This window comes from Anabas testudineus, chromosome 3, assembly GCF_900324465.2.
Source record: "Anabas testudineus chromosome 3, fAnaTes1.2, whole genome shotgun sequence".
NCBI classification, from domain to species: Eukaryota; Metazoa; Chordata; class Actinopteri; order Anabantiformes; family Anabantidae; genus Anabas; species Anabas testudineus.
In genome coordinates, this window is record NC_046612.1 from 3391743 (window position 1) to 3413337 (window position 21595).

The following is a 21595-nucleotide window of genomic DNA, read 5'->3' on the forward strand; positions in this document are numbered from 1 at the left end:
GGATTGACACAACCAGTTTTGGCCCTTAGCCTTTAGATGCCAGTCCCAGAACGTGATGTGTTGCCAAAACTTGCAGCTGAGTGTTTGTGTGTGCGTGTGCCAAGGGAGACCCTCTCTGCACGCAGCTAGTACAGTTCGTGAGCTATGTCACCGAGCACCCAGTGATTGGAAACACTTGGGTGTTGAGAACACGTGGTACTTTATACTTAAATTAGATTATTATTTTAATTATTATCATGCTTATACAGGGTTTTTATGTTGACTTTGTTATATTATGGTCTTTTTCTGTGGATTCTGTGCAGTTTCAGTGTATGCACTTTAACCATCTGGTTACTGGGACACCGGGAAGTTTTGGGTTATTTTGCTTTTTTTATTATTTGACACTATTTGTATTCTGTGATTTTTTTTTTAACGTATCCTCCTTTTTTAATATATATTTTCAAAAATAATGTACATATTTTTATTTGCATATTTTAATTATATATACTTCATAAGTTACATATTTATGTGATTCTAAAACGATTAGTGTAGTAAGTTAATAATAACTTAACCTATTACAGTTGGTGTCATAAGACTTGTATTGTAATGGCTCCCTGTGTGGTGGCGTGAGTAGTATTTCCATTACCTAGTTTCTAGGCTAAATGTACCGTTGAGCTGTGGCCAGCGAGGCGGTTGGCTGGACCAGCAGGGTCCCATAGAGTGGAGATTAAAAGGCGTGACAAGCACATGGTGTGGATGGGTGGAGAAATGACTTAGTATGGACTTGTCAACAAAGCGTCAGCTGAAGGAGGGCAGCTCGTAGTCCTGACACCGGAGAGCTTCCCCTGTGTAGAAATGAAGCAGATAGAAATGTTGTTGCATCCAATTTTACTAAATAGTATTTCAGTTTTCTAGATGTGGTAATTGATCTACAGCACATCTATGACATATACAGTCGCTAAGAGCTTTTAAAATAGTTTATCAACTGTTCAACAGACACCATAGAACTGAAAGGGATTAGATTTAGCTAAATAAACTAACACTACATTAGGTCCAGTTACAGGCCCCATTTTTCCATTTTCTGATAATACCTGCATACATTAGCTTCAGTAAGATTTTAAGAGAGTATTTACACAGCATATAAATAGTACTTTTACACGCGTGATCCCAAGTAAACAACTTTTTCTAAGTAAAGGGAGTAGGGGATCTGAATACTTCCTGCATCACTGACATAAGATCTCGTCTATAACATGGTCCGACTGCTTATCAATAATGGAGACTCAGAGTTGACACTTTAATTGAGGGCAAGTTTTGGAAACACACCTCGTTCTCACACTGGCATCTAACAGCTGAGGGCCAAGGCTGGACGAGTCAATCCAAAATATCTGTTGATGACCTCTGACCTCCCTGCAGGAGATAAAAAAGACAGATCCCATCTTGTATTAATAGTAGTATTTACTCCATATTTGTATATTTAAAAATTCATTCTGTTAAAGTGTGATGTGAACAGAAACATTGGATCTATGTGCTGCAGGTCTGTGGTCTCCTTTTGGGTCTCTGTGGGCTGGTCTCAGTGCTTCTCCATAACAGGCCATGGAGATTCTGACGTTAGGCGGCAGCGCTCAGCACATGTCCCACCACGTCACTCCATGATCCCAATATGAAAAGCGTGTGATTGTTTTCCGAATGAGACAGTGTGTGTAGATAGTAGGCTGAGACTATATCGCTCCCAAGAAGTTTCTTGTCTTTTCTGAACTATAAGGATAGTAGGAATTTGTATCGTCTCTCCTGATATAAAATGGAGGTAAGAGAATATGTATTTATGTACTAAATATGACTATTACACATTTATTTTACTGCTCACCTGTGGTGTTGTGGTTTTTTTTATTTCTGTTGTTGAAACATGTATTGGCAGTTATGCAAAGTCAGGACTTCCATGGTGTCCTTTCAGTACTTACATAGTACACATTGTCTTGTTTATGAGTCGAAGCTGCAGTTTTATAGTGAACTGTTGAACCTTGTAAATGAATGGATCTGCATGAGTTTAACATCAGAGAGACTTCTTGTGCCTGTATGATAACAGAGAGAACGTGTAGACCAATTATTCTTATTAAGACAAAATATAAATAAGGTTTTAGTCAGTAGTGGTATATTCCTGTTTAAGATTTGAGTGGCAAGCAGTGGTGCACGTGCACACTTTTAACCTATTTCAGCAAAAATGGCTTTTTGTTTTTTTAATCTTGTTGCTTGCAGCACTATCTCCTGCTGACTGTCTTCTGTTCACCTCAGGTTGCACCCTATGTCCAGGACATTAGTGGCCACTTAACATCGCTGCTGGCAAGTCTCAACCGCCAGAGAGAACAAGCTCAGTTCTGTGACTGTGTGCTCAGACAGAAACAGAGCCCAGGTCAACTTTACCCTGCACACAGGTGAGCAACGTAAACTGTTTTTTATCATAACACACCTGCTGTACATGTTGGCATTGCACAGGTCAGTTTCTACTGGTGGTTGTGTGCCTTCCATGTTTGTGATTTAATGCAGCTTCTCATCTCCAGTTGCTCTTTGCTCTCTCAGGTGTATTCTGGCAGCTTCCAGTCCAGTGTTGGCATCTGTCTTGTCCTCTACTGGTGCCCTGGTGGAACTGCAGGCTCCATGTCTGTCTGGCTCTGTGCTGGCACTTCTTTTAGACTACATTTACACAGGGGCTTTGCCATGCTCTTGTACCCAGCAACAGTATTGCAATCTGCTCACTGCTGCCCGCCACCTGCAGATGGATAAACTGCAGGAAGCTCTGTGTGCTTGGCAAGAGACCGAGGTGAATATTACAGACAAAACAAATACTTCGACTGGAAATGAGAATCAGACATATGAAAACATAATTAGTTCTGAGAGACAAACTGCAGATACATTTAATAAATATCTGCCTTTAACATGCAGTATTGATGCCCGTAGAAATCTTGAAGATGCAGACACTTGCAGTGTGCAGAGGACTGCGAGGTCAGTGAAGAGAGTCAAAGTAGACACCTATGCTGAAACAAAGGTGCATTCAGCCAGTTTAGATCCATGTGTTAAAGAAGCAGAAACAGATACGTGTGGAGCTAGCTGTACAACTGGTGCAAACGACTGTAGTGGAAAAGATGCTGGTACTTTGGGTGGAAACACCTGTAGTATGTCTGAAAGTAGTGGAAATACAGGTAACTGCAGACATGTAACCCACGGGACGCTTCAAAATGTGATTCAAAATACTTCTAGCACCACTGAAGGGTACGGTGTGTCTAGAGTGGACAAAGACAAGCAAAAGGATCAGTTTCATTCAGCTGGGACTATAAAACCAGAGACTTGGCAGAACACCACAGATGAGGAAATAGTGAGGACAGATGAGGGCACGAGGAGTTCCTCCTCACCCTCCTCCTCATTACCACACCCGTGCTGTGGGGCAGTTCCTGTCATTTGTCACAGTAGCAGAGCAGCTATGCACTCAGCACAAATGTCTACTATGCCTGCTTTCCATGCTGTTTCCCAGGCCTCAGTCGACTCCAGCAGGGCCCCTCCTTCACGATCAGCAAGCTCAGAAAATGAGATCACTGTTGAAGGTAGAACCACTGAACAAAAAAAACACTATGACTTAGAAGATCTTGATTACACAAACAAAAGAGACCACACTGGAAGAGAGAGTTGGGATTCCAATGATGGTTCAGATCAATGTGCATCACAGGACCTATGTTACAGATCCAATATGGATCAATCTGACACGGCGTACAAAGAACATCTTGGAGATGATTCAGTTTTAAAGCATAAGGTTTGCAACAGTTTTATTAGGGAAGTGAAGTATAGTTTGGATGATTTGCCCTCCAAACATCAACGACCTGATATGTCAGTTGGTTACGATGTCTCAATGGCTGCTGCAGCGGAGCAGCACGCAGATAATTTTCCACTTCCTGTGAAGGACTCAGACACGAGAAGTGATCCTTATTGTGAAGATTTCTGTCCGAAAAGAGAAGCGAAAGAGGAACACATTTACACTAGCAAGTGTTCGGCTGAAACGGACAGACGCAACTCCAACTGTAACGTCTATAGGCCAACGGCAGATTGGTACCCAAGACTGAACAGAGCTGAGACAAACACACAAGATGCTGCTTCTGGCCAGCATGAAATTGTCTCAGACACCAGAGACACAGCTACAGAAGACAACCCACCGAAATCAAGTTTGGATGATGTCACTGGTCAACTGTCTGCATTTGAAGCCAACACATCTCTGGATTTTGAAAATATCTCAGACTCTGAATCCTCAGAACCACACTTTTCTTTTACAATTCCTGCTGACGGCAACATGTCTGACCCCATGTATAGTGCCGTGGGGCAGTCATATCATGGACATGTGCATTATCACTGTGTACCCCAGGAAGACACACTCTTATTACATGGAGACTCTGACCACAAATACTCCCACCAGAGCTACCCTGATTCAGATCAGTTCAGTGAAGAGGAGGAGACCATTGCAAGTACAGGTCACAGTCCACTGAGGCAGCACTTTTCTATGGGGGCTACAGACCAGTTTTTACTGCTGGACATTAGCACCAAACATGCAGAGTTGCTCGTGTCCTACAAACACAGAGCTGACCAAGAAAATAAAGGAATTGCATTTGACAAAAACACATTTGGGACTGAAATCAGGGACAATAACAGAGAGCAAAGGAATGAGGCAACGTCAGGGGTCGACAAGAGAAACACTGGAGCCATGACAACATTTGGGCCTGAGTGTTTTGATGAAGCTTGGAAATCTGTTGGTAGAGAGCAAAGCAGGTCAAGAGCTGAGGTTAAAAATAAAGCTGGGGTTATGGTGGAGGTTTCCAAGCTTGAAGAGGGTGAGAACCAGACCAGTACATCGAGAGTTTGTTCAGCTCCTACTGTGCCAGAGTCTGCACAAGCCTCTATGTCATCTACCTTGTCTGTCTGCATACCTTCCACCCTTCCAGCTAGCATGTCAACAAATATATCAGCTCATCTGTCAACTCCCGTTCACCAAGCTTTCCAGTGTTCTCTGTGTGACCGTTCCTTCAGCCAACGAGGCTCTCTGAATAGACATGTGCGGAGCCACCTTGGAGTGCGGCCTTTTCCTTGTCCCCGCTGCCCCATGACCTTTTCACGCCAGTACCGTGTCACAGAGCATATGCGTGTTCACCAGCGCTGCACTCTGGGAAATGACTTTCCCCATCCCCCTGCCTCCTCAATTTGAGACAAAAAAAGCAAAACAAGTTTTAATTTACTAATTTATGCCTATGCCATCATTGAATCATAGTCTTATTCAGTTTTTTTGGTTTGTTGTCAATGTCTTGAAATATGTTTTTTCCATATTTTGCAAACATATGAAAGACATTTTGGGCATTTTTGAGCTTGGATTAATTTCTGTGTAATGAAAACTGGCCTTTCCAAAAGGTTATCACTTGACTCTTCACACAGCACTTCGGTGCTTTAATCTTTAATGCAATTCATTGCTTTGGTGTGTTTTCACTGAAAAAGCTATAGAAACCTAGCTCGGCTGGTAGTGGAGCATTTAGTCGCTGCAGAGACAGATACCAAGTCTCAGGAGTTGGCAGAGAGCAAAACCTGAGCTAAAAGATACTCAGTTTTAAACTTATCATCTGCCAGGTGGCCAAAGGCATGATTTAAAATTCATGATGATGCTTTTATGTGTAAAAAAGCAACTGTTTGCTAAAAAGTCTGCCAGTCAGCTTCTAATCTTGTTTGTTCTGCTCCCCAATAAAGTCAAGATATTGCAGATTGAAGTTGCTCCATACCCGCTCGATCAGAGGCATCAGAAGTCATCTCAATGTCGGTAGCTAACTATTTTATTTATTTTTTGTTAGGTTCATGTTCTAACTTCATTCCATTCAGTACGTTGTAATTAATCACAAGGCTTCTTTGAGCGGTCTCTGTTTTCACTGGCAGCTGACATGGGAACCATAACTTTCCACGTTAAAGAACTAACGCAGGATTTGGCTAAATTAGTGTTAGTGGTAAAAGATTTCATCACAACCCCTGAAGTAAGAATTTGAATGTTGTATTTATTATTGCAATAGAAGCTACAGTTGGGTTAGAAATGCATTCTGCACAAAAGTGATCTTAATCTATTAGTACATATGTTTGATTTGAACAGAAATTGTAAAATAATACTTGAGTGTGTAACTGCAGAATTAATTTAGTGAGCTTTTTAACATACTGGGTGTTTGTTTGCCACTCTCTGTTCTCTTCATTGACAGTGAAAGCACTCTGGGTGTCATAGAGCTTGTGCTTAAAGTAACTTAAAGCTGAAATGTGAGCTGGCATGTTAAAATAAAACGTTAGGGCATCCATAATGTTCCGTTCATCCTCTATCTGGTCTGTGCCAATTTTTCTTCTGTGTAGGAATTGAAAGGTGAAGGAGCATCACATGGAGTTCAAACCGTCAGACAATAAAAACTGTTTACTAGAAGTAACATGTTTATGGTTGGACTTCACACACTCATTTCTCATTTTCAAGTTGAGAGGACACACTCTACTCAAAGTGTCTCAGAATGAACATGGCTGTTGAGTTTGGCTGACACTGTTAGTAAATCATTAATAATAATATAATAAATGCTTTTTCATTAGCAGTCATGTTTGATAGTTAACATTAATTAGAACACTTCCTGAGGCATTTTATATTATACCGTACAAACAAAACATAGTAAATGTGTTGCATTACATACTCTGGCAACAATAACAAGTGAGAAGTGGTTTTAATATGAGCCACTTCAGGTACCCTGTTGTGTCCACAAAGACAAATAGTTTGCTGTCTTTGCTTGATTCACATTTCTTCTCTCTGCTCAACTGGTCACATTTCAGATCCTGCTGCCGTGCTGATCATTCAGCTGGTGTTTCAGGTGGTGCAGTGGTCATCACTACGACGGCCTAAAGCGAGGAGAAGGAAGAGCAAACTACAGTTTTGTTTAAGCCACCAAATGTTGAAAGATTGTCTCTCAGTGAGTGTAACGTGCACAGTGCTCAGGTCTGTCAGTAGTGTGTGTGGAAGTGGGTTTGTTAGTGTTGTGTTACCTGACTCTTTGTGGAACGCAGAGCTGCTCCAGCAAAACAAGACATTACGATGAAAATGATGATACCAACTAAATTGTAGAAGGTGAAGATAATTTCCAGAGATAACCCCATGGCCTACACACACACACACACACACACACATATTGCAAACGTATTATAAACACAGTAATTAGGTGCCATATTAACGCTTTCTCAGTATTGTGTTTATACTGGCCAATAAAAGACCCTCTTCTTTTGTGTGTGAAATATATGTTTTTGATGTTTTCATAACTGATTCATCAACATCAACTAAATATATCATATTTACACCTTTGTTGCAGTTAAAAATGTTATTATTCACAGCTTTAAATAATAAAATCAATTTTTAAATATTGAACAGATTTTTTTATAATGAATGAATGAATAGAAATGTAATAAAATAGTTAAATAGTAAATTAGTTTATTGGTGTGCCACATTGAACAGTCTGTGCAGTCTGTGGTGTAGATGTGTGCTTTCTAGATGACCCCATATACAAATACAAATAATAATTACCATAGAATTTGAAAGCCATCTATTATCAGCCTCTGATGAATGTTCGTCAATATATTGGTGGTTCCTGTAGTGGAAACCATGCACCAAGTCGGGTATCATATGCCAGACACTCCAAACTGCCCCGAGTATGGCCACAATGCTGAATGCCAAAGATAGGGTGACCTGCAGGTAGACACCGTCAGAGGGTGATGTAGGAAAAACAGAAACATCATAGTTAATAGTAGAATCAGATTATTGTCAAACGTGTCTATACTGATTCAAAATATTACAACAGCACTTACAGTTTTTTTAGTTGGGTTGTGCTCTGTCAGGATGAACAGAATCCCTGATATGATGAACTACAAGAACATGAGGGGAAAAGATTAGATTAGATTGCATTTTAAAAACCTCAGTTTAGGTTTAGTCAACCTTCAATCAAATTCTGTGAACACTCAGATTATTTGGTCGTTAATAATGGAAACAGTTGACTAAACCCTGACTCCATGAGTCACGATGGTCCTAGTCTATAATAGTCCTTCTGTTGTGCTACCAACCAGTGATCCCACTATAAAGCCCGGTGGAATGGCTGTCCAAATGTAGTGAATCGGTAAGCTGGAATATATGGTCATGGAAACAATGAAGGAGGACGCACCCAAAATCAGAGCTATGATCTAAAAGAAAATCAAACAACAAATCTCCTGTTACTTTTTAAATCACTTTCTTGATTTGGCATAAAATCATTAGTAAAATCATCATCAGTAGACATTGGCTCAGTGGTCATTTTAGTGTTTGTGTGTGTCTCACGCCAACAATCTTGGGTTGCCCCCTAATGAAACGATGCAGAGGTTTGCTGCCCCCGACCGTGGTGCCTTGGATACTTGCTTCATTCCCACCTGATCCACTGGCTGAGTACAGCTGGACAGACATCTTATGGACAAACACAGGACAGACAAAGACTGAAAACATTAATATGGAGTCATGTTACACTAAAATGAGTCAAATGCCATTTTGTCAAGTGTCTGATTCTGTTTTATTTGTTCTGCTGTTTGTTTGTTTGTTTTGTTTACAAAATCTAAATAGATTTGATTACTGTCATAATCAGTGAAGCAAAAAAACAAGACATTGGCGTCCAGAGGTCTGAGACCACATAGGAACTATGTAAACCTAGAATTAACCTAAAGGTTTTAGGATTTAAACACACGAATACATATGACATATAAAATGAAGAGGAATATTTAAGATGAATGCTTTTTTAGCTCAGTAATGTTGATGTAAAACTACACTAACAAAAATCATTTTCAGGAACTGATAACTGGAACTAAAACTCTTTAATAAACTTATTGATTGAATGAATTTAAAGTTTGTTTCTTTATTGTCTTAACTAGCAAAATAATCACTAGATCATAATATTAATTTGGGAAACAAGATAAATTCATTTAATTCAGATTTTATTCCGCTAAATTGACATAATAGAAAAAAGTATTCAACAACTACAGTTCCCATGAAGCTTTGAGAGCACATGATGGCAAAGGCTCATGGGATATTTTATTGCGTAACGCTAATAAAATGTTCATAATTTTCAGTGTGTTTAAATATTTTTTTAAATATAACAGCACAGCGGTAAATTTCAATTTATCCTCGAACATGGATCAAATACAGCTTTAATTCAGTTTATAGACTCTTAATTAGACCAATTAAAGAGTTTACAGAGGAATAACGTTACAGACTAAATAGACAAGTTGAGCTGTTTCTGTGTTAAATTCACTTTATCTGCAACAAATACTGATGCTGACATCAAACATTTAATCCCAATAGTGTTGTGAGAAAATACCAAACGTGCTTTAACAGCAGCGTCTGTTTTCGTCCTGTCTGCAGCGACAAGTTTCAATTCATGCGACAAGTTGACGAAGTTACATGAGGAGGAGAAGTGTTTTCTTCAAGTGTCACATCCCAAACAAAGCTGTGAAAACAACAAACAAGAGTCAGAAACCAAAGGAAAGTCAGACCTTGTGCAGCGGTGTGGTCCAAGCTGTGGTTCGGGATTAGTTCATGTGACGTCTTCACATCTGGAGCAGCGTCACAGTGACGACACATCTGTGGTTTTATTATGAACTGAGTCAGATTCACTTCTGATCAGTGAATTAACCATAAATAACAATAAGAATAAGTAAACATAACTTTAATCACACCTTTGCCCTCAGTCACTCTGAATTTATTATCTTATGTTACAGGAACATTTAAAGATGTGGATAATAAAACTAATAACATATGAAATATATTCATGGATCTTGTGTAAACAGTCTCAGGATAGTGTTGAATCACTTTGGTGATTTGAACTGATTAAAATCAATCAGTCAATCACTGTTAGAATGAATAAATAGCACTTATTTAGAAAAGTCATTACAATAAACACTGTGTTACTGTGATTATTACTCGACTGGCAGCAGTGTCTCTGTGTCTCTGTTTGACATTCAGACGATTCTTTCAGGGTCCAAAACAGTCGACTCTAAAAACAAACTTTCCTTCAATTCAGCGGAAACAAAAGAGAGAAGAGGATGAGGGGGCAGGTTCAAAATGGAGAAGTAAAGAGAGTGTGATGAAATAATTTTATAGAGGCAGAAAGAGACACGGAAGAAACGGATTATGGGAAAAAACAGGATCTAGTATCAGCAGGGGGCAGCAGGACTAGAAGGAGCTGGACTTAATTGAAAAGGGGGCTTTGTTTTCCAATGGGAAACAGCTTCTTTTTAACAACAACGAGAACGTTTAATTTACTCTCTCATGTACATTGCATCTTTTTTACCTTGAAAACTAGAAGAACACAACAGAAACATGAACATGGTTTTATTAAAACATTATGAGCATAATACACAGCTCAGCTAAGGCTTGATGATAGTCTGTAAGAGAAGGAGAAAGAAAAGACATCGTAGCCACTACAGTACGTTTGTAAAAGTGTTAATACCCGTTGGACATTTCCACACTTTGTCACATTACAACCACAAACATAAATGTTTTTTATTTGGGGTTTTATGTGATAAACCAACACAAAGTGGCACAAAATCGTACCCTGGAAGGAAAATGATGAATGGTTTTTTACAATTAAAAAAATAATCTTAAAAGTATAGTGTGCTTTTGTATTCAGCCCCAAGTCAACACTTTGTGGAACAGCTGCAAGTCTTTTAGTGTCGAGGCAGCTGGCCGCCCACCCGGAGCCTGGTTCTTCTGGAGGTTTCGTCCTCTAAAGGGAGTTGTTCCTCTCCACTGTCTCCTTGTGCTGCTCAGTATATAATTCTGTATACAGTTGTATTTTGTACGGTGTTAAACCTTAAACTCTGTAAAGTGCCTTCAGATGACTTCTGTGGTAATTTGCTGCTACAGTATATAAATGAATTTGAATTGCAAAGGGTGTGTTTCCACCGGCTCTGCCCAGCTAGAAAGTGAACTTATTGCCCCTTCTTCTTTGCAAAGTGGCTCAAGCTCGGTCAGACTGGATGAAGAGCACGTTTGTTAAATCATTAATAATAATATAATAAATGCTTTTTCATTAGCAGTCATGTTTGTTAGTTAACGTTAATTAGAACACATCCTGAGGCATTTTATATTATACCGTACAAACAAAACACAGTAAATGTGTTGCATTACATACTCTGGCAACAATAACAAGTGAGAAGTGGTTTTAATATGAGCCACTTCAGGTACCCTGTTGTGTCCACAAAGACAAATAGTTTGCTGTCTTTGCTTGATTCACATTTCTTCTCTCTGCTCAACTGGTCACATTTCAGATCCTCCTGTCGTGCTGATCATTCAGCTGGTGTTTCAGGTGGTGCAGTGGTCATCACTACGACGGCCTAAAGCGAAGAGAAGGAAGAGCAAACTACAGTTTTGTTTAAGCCACCAAATGTTGAAAGATTCTCTTAGTGAGTGTAACGTGCACAGTGCTCAGGTCTGTCAGTAGTGTGTGTGGAAGTGGGTTTGTTAGTGTTGTGTTACCTGACTCTTTGTGGAACGCAGAGCTGCTCCGGCAAAACAAGACATTACGATGAAAATGATGATACCAACTAAATTGTAGAAGGTGAAGATCAATTCCATAATTGCCCCTATGGTCTACACACACACACACACACACACACACACACACACACACACACACATATTGCAAACATATGATAAACACATTAAAATATACAACTGACTTCTATTAAATATAAATGTCAGGGTTTAAGTTGAGAAAGTTTAGATGGTTCTGCTGCTGATCTCTGTCTCACCCTTCACCAGTCTGTAAGTCTTTGATGTGCAGACTTAATGTGGACACTGGATATTGGTTGTAAGCACTGTTTACAGTAGGAACCTCTATTGGATCTGAACTTATTGAGCTTAGGACAATTTATCGTGTTTGATTCTGGACTGTTTTGGAAATCAGGATTTGGATTTTGTAGTTGACATTTAACAGCCAAGAGACTGTAGTGTTTTTGCAACATCCTGCTTTGTCAATAGAAAGCTCTGAGTAAATAAAGATAAATAATTAAATAAAGTAAAAATTATAAGCCCTGTTCTTTCTAGTTGGCTTTTACATGCTTTCCACGTGCAGTACAATGACCCAATAAAGACATTTATGGTTAATGTTCGTGAAGTTTTCTTTTGATAATTAACATTTTATATCCAGCCAAGATACATTGAGTCATTTTATATAACTGTTGAATGTCACATGATTCATCTTTAAGAGGTCAAACTTGGACAACAAAACCAAAACAACAAATAATAATAAGAACAATAATTACCTCAGAGTCTTGTTGCCAAACTGCATCATTATTTTCTGTTGTATTGTCTGCAGAATAGTAAAAGTGCCCGTAGTGGCTGTAGGGTTCTATGTGAACTACCAAGCTCAAGGTGCTCCAAAATGCCACGAGTATGGTCACAATACTTAGGGCCAAGGACGCAGTGACCTGCAAAGAGAGTAGGAAAAACAGAAACATCATAGTTTATAGTAGAATCAGATTATTGTCAAACGTGTCTTTACTGATTCAAAACATTACAACAGCACTTACAATTTTTTTAGTTGGGTTGTGCTCTGTCAGAATGAACAGAATCCCTGATGTGATGAACTACAAGCACATGAGGGGAAAAGATTAGATTAGATTGCATTTTAAAAACCTCAGTTTAGGTTTAGTCAACCTTCAATCAAATTCTGTGAACACTCAGATTATTTGGTCGTTAATAATGGAAACAGTTGACTAAACTCTGACTCCATGAGTCACGATGGTCCTAGTCTATAATAGTCCTTCTGTTGTGCTACCAACCAGTGATCCCACTATGAAGTTCAGTAGAATGTCTGTCCCAATGTAGTAAATTGAAAAGCTGGCATTCATCGCCACGTTAATGATGAAGGAGGACGCACCCAAGATCAGAACTATGATCTAAAAGGAAATCAAACAACAACATCAAATTTTTACATCATTGGTTTGGCAATAAAATCATTAGTAAATCATCAGTGGGCTTTGGCTAAATGGTCAATCAGTGTGTGTCTGTGTTTGTGTGTGTCTCACGCCAACAATCTTGGGTTGCCCCTTAATGAAACGATGCAGAGGTTTGCTGCCCCCGACCGTGGTGCCTTGGATACTTGCTTCCTTCCCACCTGATCCACTGGCTGAGTACAGCTGGACAGACATCTTATGGACAAACACAGGACAGACAAAGACTGAAAACATTAATATGGAGTCATGTTACACTAAAATGAGTCAAATGCCATTTTGTCAAGTGTCTGATTCTGTTTTATTTGTTCTGCTGTTTGTTTGTTTGTTTTGTTTACAAAATCTAAATAGATTTGATTACTGTCATAATCAGTGAAGCAAAAAAACAAGACATTGGCGTCCAGAGGTCTGAGACCACATAGGAACTATGTAAACCTAGAATTAACCTAAAGGTTTTAGGATTTAAACACACGAATACATATGACATATAAAATGAAGAGGAATATTTAAGATGAATGCTTTTTTAGCTCAGTAATGTTGATGTAAAACTACACTAACAAAAATCATTTTCAGGAACTGATAACTGGAACTAAAACTCTTTAATAAACTTATTGATTGAATGAATTTAAAGTTTGTTTCTTTATTGTCTTAACTAGCAAAATAATCACTAGATCATAATATTAATTTGGGAAACAAGATAAATTCATTTAATTCAGATTTTATTCCGCTAAATTGACATAATAGAAAAAAGTATTCAACAACTACAGTTCCCATGAAGCTTTGAGAGCACATGATGGCAAAGGCTCATGGGATATTTTATTGCGTAACGCTAATAAAATGTTCATAATTTTCAGTGTGTTTAAAATATTTTTTAAAAATATAACAGCACAGCGATAAATTTCAATTTATCCTCGAACACGGATCAAATACAGCTTTAATTCAGTTTATAGACTCTTAATTAGACCAATTACAGAGTTTACAGAGGAATAACGTTACAGACTAAATAGACAAGTTGAGCTGTTTCTGTGTTAAATTCACTTTATCTGCAACAAATACTGATGCTGACATCAAACATTTAATCCCAATAGTGTTGTGAGAAAATACCAAACGTGCTTTAACAGCAGCGTCTGTTTTCGTCCTGTCTGCAGCGACAAGTTTCAATTCATGCGACAAGTTGACGAAGTTACATGAGGAGGAGAAGTGTTTTCTTCAAGTGTCACATCCCAAACAAAGCTGGGAAAACAACAAACAAGAGTCAGAAACCAAAGGAAAGTCAGACCTTGTGCAGCGGTGTGGTCCAAGCTGTGGTTCGGGATTAGTTCATGTGACGTCTTCACATCTGGAGCAGCGTCACAGTGACGACACATCTGTGGTTTTATTATGAACTGAGTCAGATTCACTTCTGATCAGTGAATTAACCATAAATAACAATAAGAATAAGTAAACATAACTTTAATCACACCTTTGCCCTCAGTCACTCTGAATTTATTATCTTATGTTACAGGAACATTTAAAGATGTGGATAATAAAACTAATAACATATGAAATATATTCATGGATCTTGTGTAAACAGTCTCAGGATAGTGTTGAATCACTTTGGTGATTTGAACTGATTAAAATCAATCAGTCAATCACTGTTAGAATGAATAAATAGCACTTATTTAGAAAAGTCATTACAATAAACACTGTGTTACTGTGATTATTACTCGACTGGCAGCAGTGTCTCTGTGTCTCTGTTTGACATTCAGACGATTCTTTCAGGGTCCAAAACAGTCGACTCTAAAAACAAACTTTCCTTCAATTCAGCGGAAACAAAAGAGAGAAGAGGATGAGGGGGCAGGTTCAAAATGGAGAAGTAAAGAGAGTGTGATGAAATAATTTTATAGAGGCAGAAAGAGACACGGAAGAAACGGATTATGGGAAAAAACAGGATCTAGTATCAGCAGGGGGCAGCAGGACTAGAAGGAGCTGGACTTAATTGAAAAGGGGGCTTTGTTTTCCAATGGGAAACAGCTTCTTTTTAACAACAACGAGAACGTTTAATTTACTCTCTCATGTACATTGCATCTTTTTTACCTTGAAAACTAGAAGAACACAACAGAAACATGAACATGGTTTTATTAAAACATTATGAGCATAATACACAGCTCAGCTAAGGCTTGATGATAGTCTGTAAGAGAAGGAGAAAGAAAAGACATCGTAGCCACTACAGTACGTTTGTAAAAGTGTTAATACCCGTTGGACATTTCCACACTTTGTCACATTACAACCACAAACATAAATGTTTTTTATTTGGGGTTTTATGTGATAAACCAACACAAAGTGGCACAAAATCGTACCCTGGAAGGAAAATGATGAATGGTTTTTTACAATTAAAAAAATAATCTTAAAAGTATAGTGTGCTTTTGTATTCAGCCCCAAGTCAACACTTTGTGGAACAGCTGCAAGTCTTTTAGTGTCGAGGCAGCTGGCCGCCCACCCGGAGCCTGGTTCTTCTGGAGGTTTCGTCCTCTAAAGGGAGTTGTTCCTCTCCACTGTCTCCTTGTGCTGCTCAGTATATAATTCTGTATACAGTTGTATTTTGTACGGTGTTAAACCTTAAACTCTGTAAAGTGCCTTCAGATGACTTCTGTGGTAATTTGCTGCTACAGTATATAAATGAATTTGAATTGCAAAGGGTGTGTTTCCACCGGCTCTGCCCAGCTAGAAAGTGAACTTATTGCCCCTTCTTCTTTGCAAAGTGGCTCAAGCTCGGTCAGACTGGATGAAGAGCACGTTTGTTAAATCATTAATAATAATATAATAAATGCTTTTTCATTAGCAGTCATGTTTGTTAGTTAACGTTAATTAGAACACATCCTGAGGCATTTTATATTATACCGTACAAACAAAACACAGTAAATGTGTTGCATTACATACTCTGGCAACAATAACAAGTGAGAAGTGGTTTTAATATGAGCCACTTCAGGTACCCTGTTGTGTCCACAAAGACAAATAGTTTGCTGTCTTTGCTTGATTCACATTTCTTCTCTCTGCTCAACTGGTCACATTTCAGATCCTCCTGTCGTGCTGATCATTCAGCTGGTGTTTCAGGTGGTGCAGTGGTCATCACTACGACGGCCTAAAGCGAAGAGAAGGAAGAGCAAACTACAGTTTTGTTTAAGCCACCAAATGTTGAAAGATTCTCTTAGTGAGTGTAACGTGCACAGTGCTCAGGTCTGTCAGTAGTGTGTGTGGAAGTGGGTTTGTTAGTGTTGTGTTACCTGACTCTTTGTGGAACGCAGAGCTGCTCCGGCAAAACAAGACATTACGATGAAAATGATGATACCAACTAAATTGTAGAAGGTGAAGATCAATTCCATAATTGCCCCTATGGTCTACACACACACACACACACACACACACACACACACACACACACACACATATTGCAAACATATGATAAACACATTAAAATATACAACTGACTTCTATTAAATATAAATGTCAGGGTTTAAGTTGAGAAAGTTTAGATGGTTCTGCTGCTGATCTCTGTCTCACCCTTCACCAGTCTGTAAGTCTTTGATGTGCAGACTTAATGTGGACACTGGATATTGGTTGTAAGCACTGTTTACAGTAGGAACCTCTATTGGATCTGAACTTATTGAGCTTAGGACAATTTATCGTGTTTGATTCTGGACTGTTTTGGAAATCAGGATTTGGATTTTGTAGTTGACATTTAACAGCCAAGAGACTGTAGTGTTTTTGCAACATCCTGCTTTGTCAATAGAAAGCTCTGAGTAAATAAAGATAAATAATTAAATAAAGTAAAAATTATAAGCCCTGTTCTTTCTAGTTGGCTTTTACATGCTTTCCACGTGCAGTACAATGACCCAATAAAGACATTTATGGTTAATGTTCGTGAAGTTTTCTTTTGATAATTAACATTTTATATCCAGCCAAGATACATTGAGTCATTTTATATAACTGTTGAATGTCACATGATTCATCTTTAAGAGGTCAAACTTGGACAACAAAACCAAAACAACAAATAATAATAAGAACAATAATTACCTCAGAGTCTTGTTGCCAAACTGCATCATTATTTTCTGTTGTATTGTCTGCAGAATAGTAAAAGTGCCCGTAGTGGCTGTAGGGTTCTATGTGAACTACCAAGCTCAAGGTGCTCCAAAATGCCACGAGTATGGTCACAATACTTAGGGCCAAGGACGCAGTGACCTGCAAAGAGAGTAGGAAAAACAGAAACATCATAGTTTATAGTAGAATCAGATTATTGTCAAACGTGTCTTTACTGATTCAAAACATTACAACAGCACTTACAATTTTTTTAGTTGGGTTGTGCTCTGTCAGAATGAACAGAATCCCTGATGTGATGAACTACAAGCACATGAGGGGAAAAGATTAGATTAGATTGCATTTTAAAAACCTCAGTTTAGGTTTAGTCAACCTTCAATCAAATTCTGTGAACACTCAGATTATTTGGTCGTTAATAATGGAAACAGTTGACTAAACTCTGACTCCATGAGTCACGATGGTCCTAGTCTATAATAGTCCTTCTGTTGTGCTACCAACCAGTGATCCCACTATGAAGTTCAGTAGAATGTCTGTCCCAATGTAGTAAATTGAAAAGCTGGCATTCATCGCCACGTTAATGATGAAGGAGGACGCACCCAAGATCAGAACTATGATCTAAAAGGAAATCAAACAACAACATCAAATTTTTAGATCATTGGTTTGGCAATAAAATCATTAGTAAATCATCAGTGGGCTTTGGCTAAATGGTCAATCAGTGTGTGTCTGTGTTTGTGTGTGTCTCACGCCAACAATCTTGGGTTGCCCCTTAATGAAACGATGCAGAGGTTTGCTGCCCCCGACCGTGGTGCCTTGGATACTTGCTTCCTTCCCACCTGATCCACTGGCTGAGTACAGCTGGACAGACATCTTATGGAGCAGCAGCGAGAGTCCTCACTAGAACCAGAAGATATGAGCACATCACCCGTATCTTATCTACACTTCATTAGCTCCCCGTGAAATTTCGCATTGATTTTAAAATACTACTTTTGACATTTAAAGCATTAAATGGTCTCACGCCGCATTATCTAAGTGAACTGATAGTGTCTTATGATCCACCACGCCTACTTCGATCAAAGGATGCTGGCTGCCTGTCAGCACCTCGTATCATAAAAACTACAGCTGGGGGCAGAGCTTTTTCTTACAAAGCCCCAAAGTTATGGAATAGCCTTCCAAATGGCGTTCGGGACTCAGACACAGTCTCAGTGTTTAAGTCTAGGCTGAAAACCTATTTATTTAGTCAAGCATTTTGTAAATAGATCTGGGAAGGACTCATGGACGTAGAGCTTCATGGTGAACTGGTATGTTTAGATGCTGTCTTCCCAACTCTCACTGATCACTCAGGTTTGTTGATGGTGAAGTGTTCGGTTGCTCTACATCCCAGGGAGCCCTCATGTCTGTGTTTCCTTCTGGCCCACCCTTTTAGTTAGGCTGTCATAATTAGTCCTGCCGGAGTCCCTGCTGCACTACACTAAATATACATTCACCTCAAACTTTATCTGACTGTGAATACAACTAACTGCCATCTCTATCTTTCTCTACCTCTCTATTTCCCTCTTCCTGTCTCTCTGTCAAGCTACACGTCATTCCACCCTCTGCCCTCTGGACCTGTCTGACTCGTCCTGATGCCTGATGATGATGGCTGGAGATCTCGTCGCTCGGATCCACCATTCGCCCCATGGGATGCGTTTGGAGACTGGAGTTGGTCACACACTACTATGAAGTCGGTCTTGGCCTCGGCAGACGTCGGAAGCCATTTCTCGGAGGTCTCGACTCAACGCTCGATAGTCCAGGATTGGAACAAGTCTGCCTTCAAATAACTAACTGGACTCCACATTAACTTAAAGACTTTAACTGTTATACTGGACTGCTGCCTACACAGCATGTAATCACCCATATGAGGATGGGTTCCCTGTTGAGTCTGGTTCCTCTCAAGGTTTCTTCCTGTCGCATTCTCAGGGAGTTTTTTCTTGCCACCGTCGCCCTCGGCTTGCTCATCAGGGACAATCTGATTTCATGATTCATACACATTCACTGTTCATGTACTGTTCTTTGGTTGTGTGAAGCTGCTTTGTGACAATGTCAATTGTAAAAAGCGCTCTACAAATAAAATTGAATTGAATTGAATGGACAAACACAGGACAGACAAAGACTGAAAACATGTTACACTAAAATGAGTCAAGGTTAAGTCTCATTTTGTTCTTTGACGCTTACGTTCAGATGAGACTCTGGTGAATTTGATTCACTCATCAGAGGTTTATTAATGAATCAACCTGCAGCTATTGTTATGAATACGTCTGTGTCTCATATGTCTAATGCTGAAATTGTTAAAACTCTTAATAGTTTGACATAGACTATGAGGATATTTTTATATTTAACCAATACTTGTTTATAGTTCTTGAACTTTCCATTTTTATTCTATAAAATATTGCTTTTAGAGCCCACACAGATGTTTGGAGTCCACTGGTCATCACACTCAACAGCTCCTGTATATTTAGTTTCTGCAGATTTAGGCTCCAGTGAAAAATATTTCATCCTACATAATTAGAAGTTTTGTGACTGGGTCCAATTCTCACACACTGGTACTTAACTTGACCATTTTATAAAACACTTTAAGTAGAATACGACTTTACGCATCAAATATGAAAACAACTACAGTTCCCATGAAGCTTTGAGAGCACATCGTGGCAAAAGGCTCATGGGATATTTTATTGCGTAACGCTAATAAAATGTTCATAATTTTCAGTGTGTTTAAAATATTTTTTAAAAATATAACAGCACAGCGATAAATTTCAATTTATCCTCGAACACGGATCAAATACAGCTTTAATTCAGTTTATAGACTCTTAATTAGACCAATTAAAGACTTTACAGAGGAATAACGTTACAGACTAAATAGACAAGTTGAGCTGTTTCTGTGTTAAATTCACTTTATCTGCAACAAATACTGATGCTGACATCAAACATTTAATCCCAATAGTGTTGTGAGAAAATACCAAACGTGCTTTAACAGCAGCGTCTGTTTTCGTCCTGTCTGCAGCGACAAGTTTCAATTCATGCCACAAGTTGACGAAGTTACATGAGGAGGAGAAGTGTTTTCTTCAAGTGTCACATCCCAAACAAAGCTGGGAAAACAACAAACAAGAGTCAGAAACCAAAGGAAAGTCAGACCTTGTGCAGCGGTGTGGTCCAAGCTGTGGTTCGGGATTAGTTCATGTGACGTCTTCACATCTGGAGCAGCGTCACAGTGACGACACATCTGTGGTTTTATTATGAACTGAGTCAGATTCACTTCTGATCAGTGAATTAACCATAAATAACAATAAGAATAAGTAAACATAACTTTAATCACACCTTTGCCCTCAGTCACTCTGAATTTATTATCTTATGTTACAGGAACATTTAAAGATGTGGATAATAAAACTAATAACATATTCAATATATTCATGGATCTTGTGTAAACAGTCTCAGGATAGTGTTGAATCACTTTGGTGATTTGAACTGATTAAAATCAATCAGTCAATCACTGTTAGAATGAATAAATAGCACTTATTTAGAAAAGTCATTACAATAAACACTGTGTTACTGTGATTATTCCTCGACTGGCAGCAGTGTCTCTGTGTCTCTGTTTGACATTCAGACGATTCTTTCAGGGTCCAAAACAGTCGACTCTAAAAACAAACTTTCCTTCAATTCAGCGGAAACAAAAGAGAGAAGAGGATGAGGGGGCAGGTTCAAAATGGAGAAGTAAAGAGAGTGTGATGAAATAATTTTATAGAGGCAGAAAGAGACACGGAAGAAACGGATTATGGGAAAAAACAGGATCTAGTATCAGCAGGGGGCAGCAGGACTAGAAGGAGCTGGACTTAATTGAAAAGGGGGCTTTGTTTTCCAATGGGAAACAGCTTCTTTTTAACAACAACGAGAACGTTTAATTTACTCTCTCATGTACATTGCATCTTTTTTACCTTGAAAACTAGAAGAACACAACAGAAACATGAACATGGTTTTATTAAAACATTATGAGCATAATACACAGCTCAGCTAAGGCTTGATGATAGTCTGTAAGAGAAGGAGAAAGAAAAGACATCGTAGCCACTACAGTACGTTTGTAAAAGTGTTAATACCCGTTGGACATTTCCACACTTTGTCACATTACAACCACAAACATAAATGTTTTTTATTTGGGGTTTTATGTGATAAACCAACACAAAGTGGCACAAAATTGTACCCTGGAAGGAAAATGATGAATGGTTTTTTACAATAAAAGAAATAATCTTAAAAGTATAGTGTGCTTTTGTATTCAGCCCCAAGTCAACACTTTGTGGAACAGCTGCAAGTCTTTTAGTGTCGAGGCAGATGGCCGCCCACCCGGAGCCTGGTTCTTCTGGAGGTTTCGTCCTCTAAAGGGAGTTGTTCCTCTCCACTGTCTCCTTGTGCTGCTCAGTATATAATTCTGTATACAGTTATATTTTGTACGGTGTTAAACCTT

General features: G+C 38.9%; 4 protein-coding genes across 4 annotated transcripts; 1 reads left to right on the plus strand and 3 right to left on the minus strand.

Moving 5' to 3' along the window:
• Positions 1–1538: 1538 nt before the first annotated feature.
• On the plus strand, positions 1539–5887 carry LOC113174091 (dentin sialophosphoprotein-like). Its single transcript, XM_026377775.1, has 3 exons — positions 1539–1783; positions 2269–2408; positions 2554–5887. Exons 1-3 carry the CDS (start codon positions 1778–1780, stop codon positions 5213–5215), a joined length of 2808 nt encoding a protein of 935 aa, XP_026233560.1. The 5' UTR covers positions 1539–1777; the 3' UTR covers positions 5216–5887.
• Positions 5888–6024: 137 nt separating this feature from the next.
• Positions 6025–9656, minus strand: LOC113174095. The gene is made up of 7 exons (XM_026377778.1): positions 9571–9656; positions 8369–8491; positions 8119–8235; positions 7867–7923; positions 7586–7747; positions 7054–7167; positions 6025–6909 (listed from the first exon to the last, which is right to left on the minus strand). The coding sequence occupies exons 2-7, from the start codon at positions 8489–8491 to the stop codon at positions 6862–6864; spliced, it is 621 nt and encodes a 206-aa protein (XP_026233563.1). The 5' UTR covers positions 9571–9656; the 3' UTR covers positions 6025–6861.
• Positions 9657–10393: 737 nt separating this feature from the next.
• Positions 10394–17995, minus strand: LOC113174094 (membrane-spanning 4-domains subfamily A member 4D-like). Its single transcript, XM_026377777.1, has 7 exons — positions 17974–17995; positions 13108–13230; positions 12862–12978; positions 12610–12666; positions 12343–12507; positions 11555–11668; positions 10394–11412 (listed from the first exon to the last, which is right to left on the minus strand). Exons 2-7 carry the CDS (start codon positions 13228–13230, stop codon positions 11365–11367), a joined length of 624 nt encoding a protein of 207 aa, XP_026233562.1. The 5' UTR covers positions 17974–17995; the 3' UTR covers positions 10394–11364.
• LOC113174093 (membrane-spanning 4-domains subfamily A member 4D-like) lies at positions 15135–20533 on the minus strand. Its single transcript, XM_026377776.1, has 7 exons — positions 20275–20533; positions 17851–18000; positions 17605–17721; positions 17353–17409; positions 17086–17250; positions 16296–16409; positions 15135–16153 (listed from the first exon to the last, which is right to left on the minus strand). Exons 2-7 carry the CDS (start codon positions 17971–17973, stop codon positions 16106–16108), a joined length of 624 nt encoding a protein of 207 aa, XP_026233561.1. The 5' UTR covers positions 17974–18000; positions 20275–20533; the 3' UTR covers positions 15135–16105.
• Positions 20534–21595: the final 1062 nt, after the last annotated feature.

Bases quoted from the DNA above. Each gene is read 5' to 3' on its own strand.
- LOC113174094 (XM_026377777.1), bottom strand. From the start codon at position 13,230: ATGTCTGTCCAGCTGTACTCAGCCAGTGGATCAGGTGGGAAGGAAGCA. The intron at 12,979-13,107 runs GTGAGACACACA...ATTTCCTTTTAG, and splicing joins GGCAACCCAAGATTGTTGGC to ATCATAGTTCTGATCTTGGG. The intron at 11,669-12,342 runs GTAATTATTGTT...GTGTGTGTGTAG, and splicing joins TTTGGCAACAAGACTCTGAG to ACCATAGGGGCAATTATGGA.
- LOC113174091 (XM_026377775.1), top strand. The intron at 2,409-2,553 runs GTGAGCAACGTA...TTGCTCTCTCAG, and splicing joins CAACTTTACCCTGCACACAG to GTGTATTCTGGCAGCTTCCA.
- LOC113174093 (XM_026377776.1), bottom strand. From the start codon at position 17,973: ATGTCTGTCCAGCTGTACTCAGCCAGTGGATCAGGTGGGAAGGAAGCA. The intron at 17,722-17,850 runs GTGAGACACACA...ATTTCCTTTTAG, and splicing joins GGCAACCCAAGATTGTTGGC to ATCATAGTTCTGATCTTGGG. The intron at 17,410-17,604 runs GTTGGTAGCACA...ATGTGCTTGTAG, and splicing joins ACTTCATAGTGGGATCACTG to TTCATCACATCAGGGATTCT.
- LOC113174095 (XM_026377778.1), bottom strand. From the start codon at position 8,491: ATGTCTGTCCAGCTGTACTCAGCCAGTGGATCAGGTGGGAATGAAGCA. The intron at 7,924-8,118 runs GTTGGTAGCACA...ATGTTCTTGTAG, and splicing joins GCTTTATAGTGGGATCACTG to TTCATCATATCAGGGATTCT. The intron at 7,168-7,585 runs GTAATTATTATT...GTGTGTGTGTAG, and splicing joins GATGGCTTTCAAATTCTATG to GCCATGGGGTTATCTCTGGA.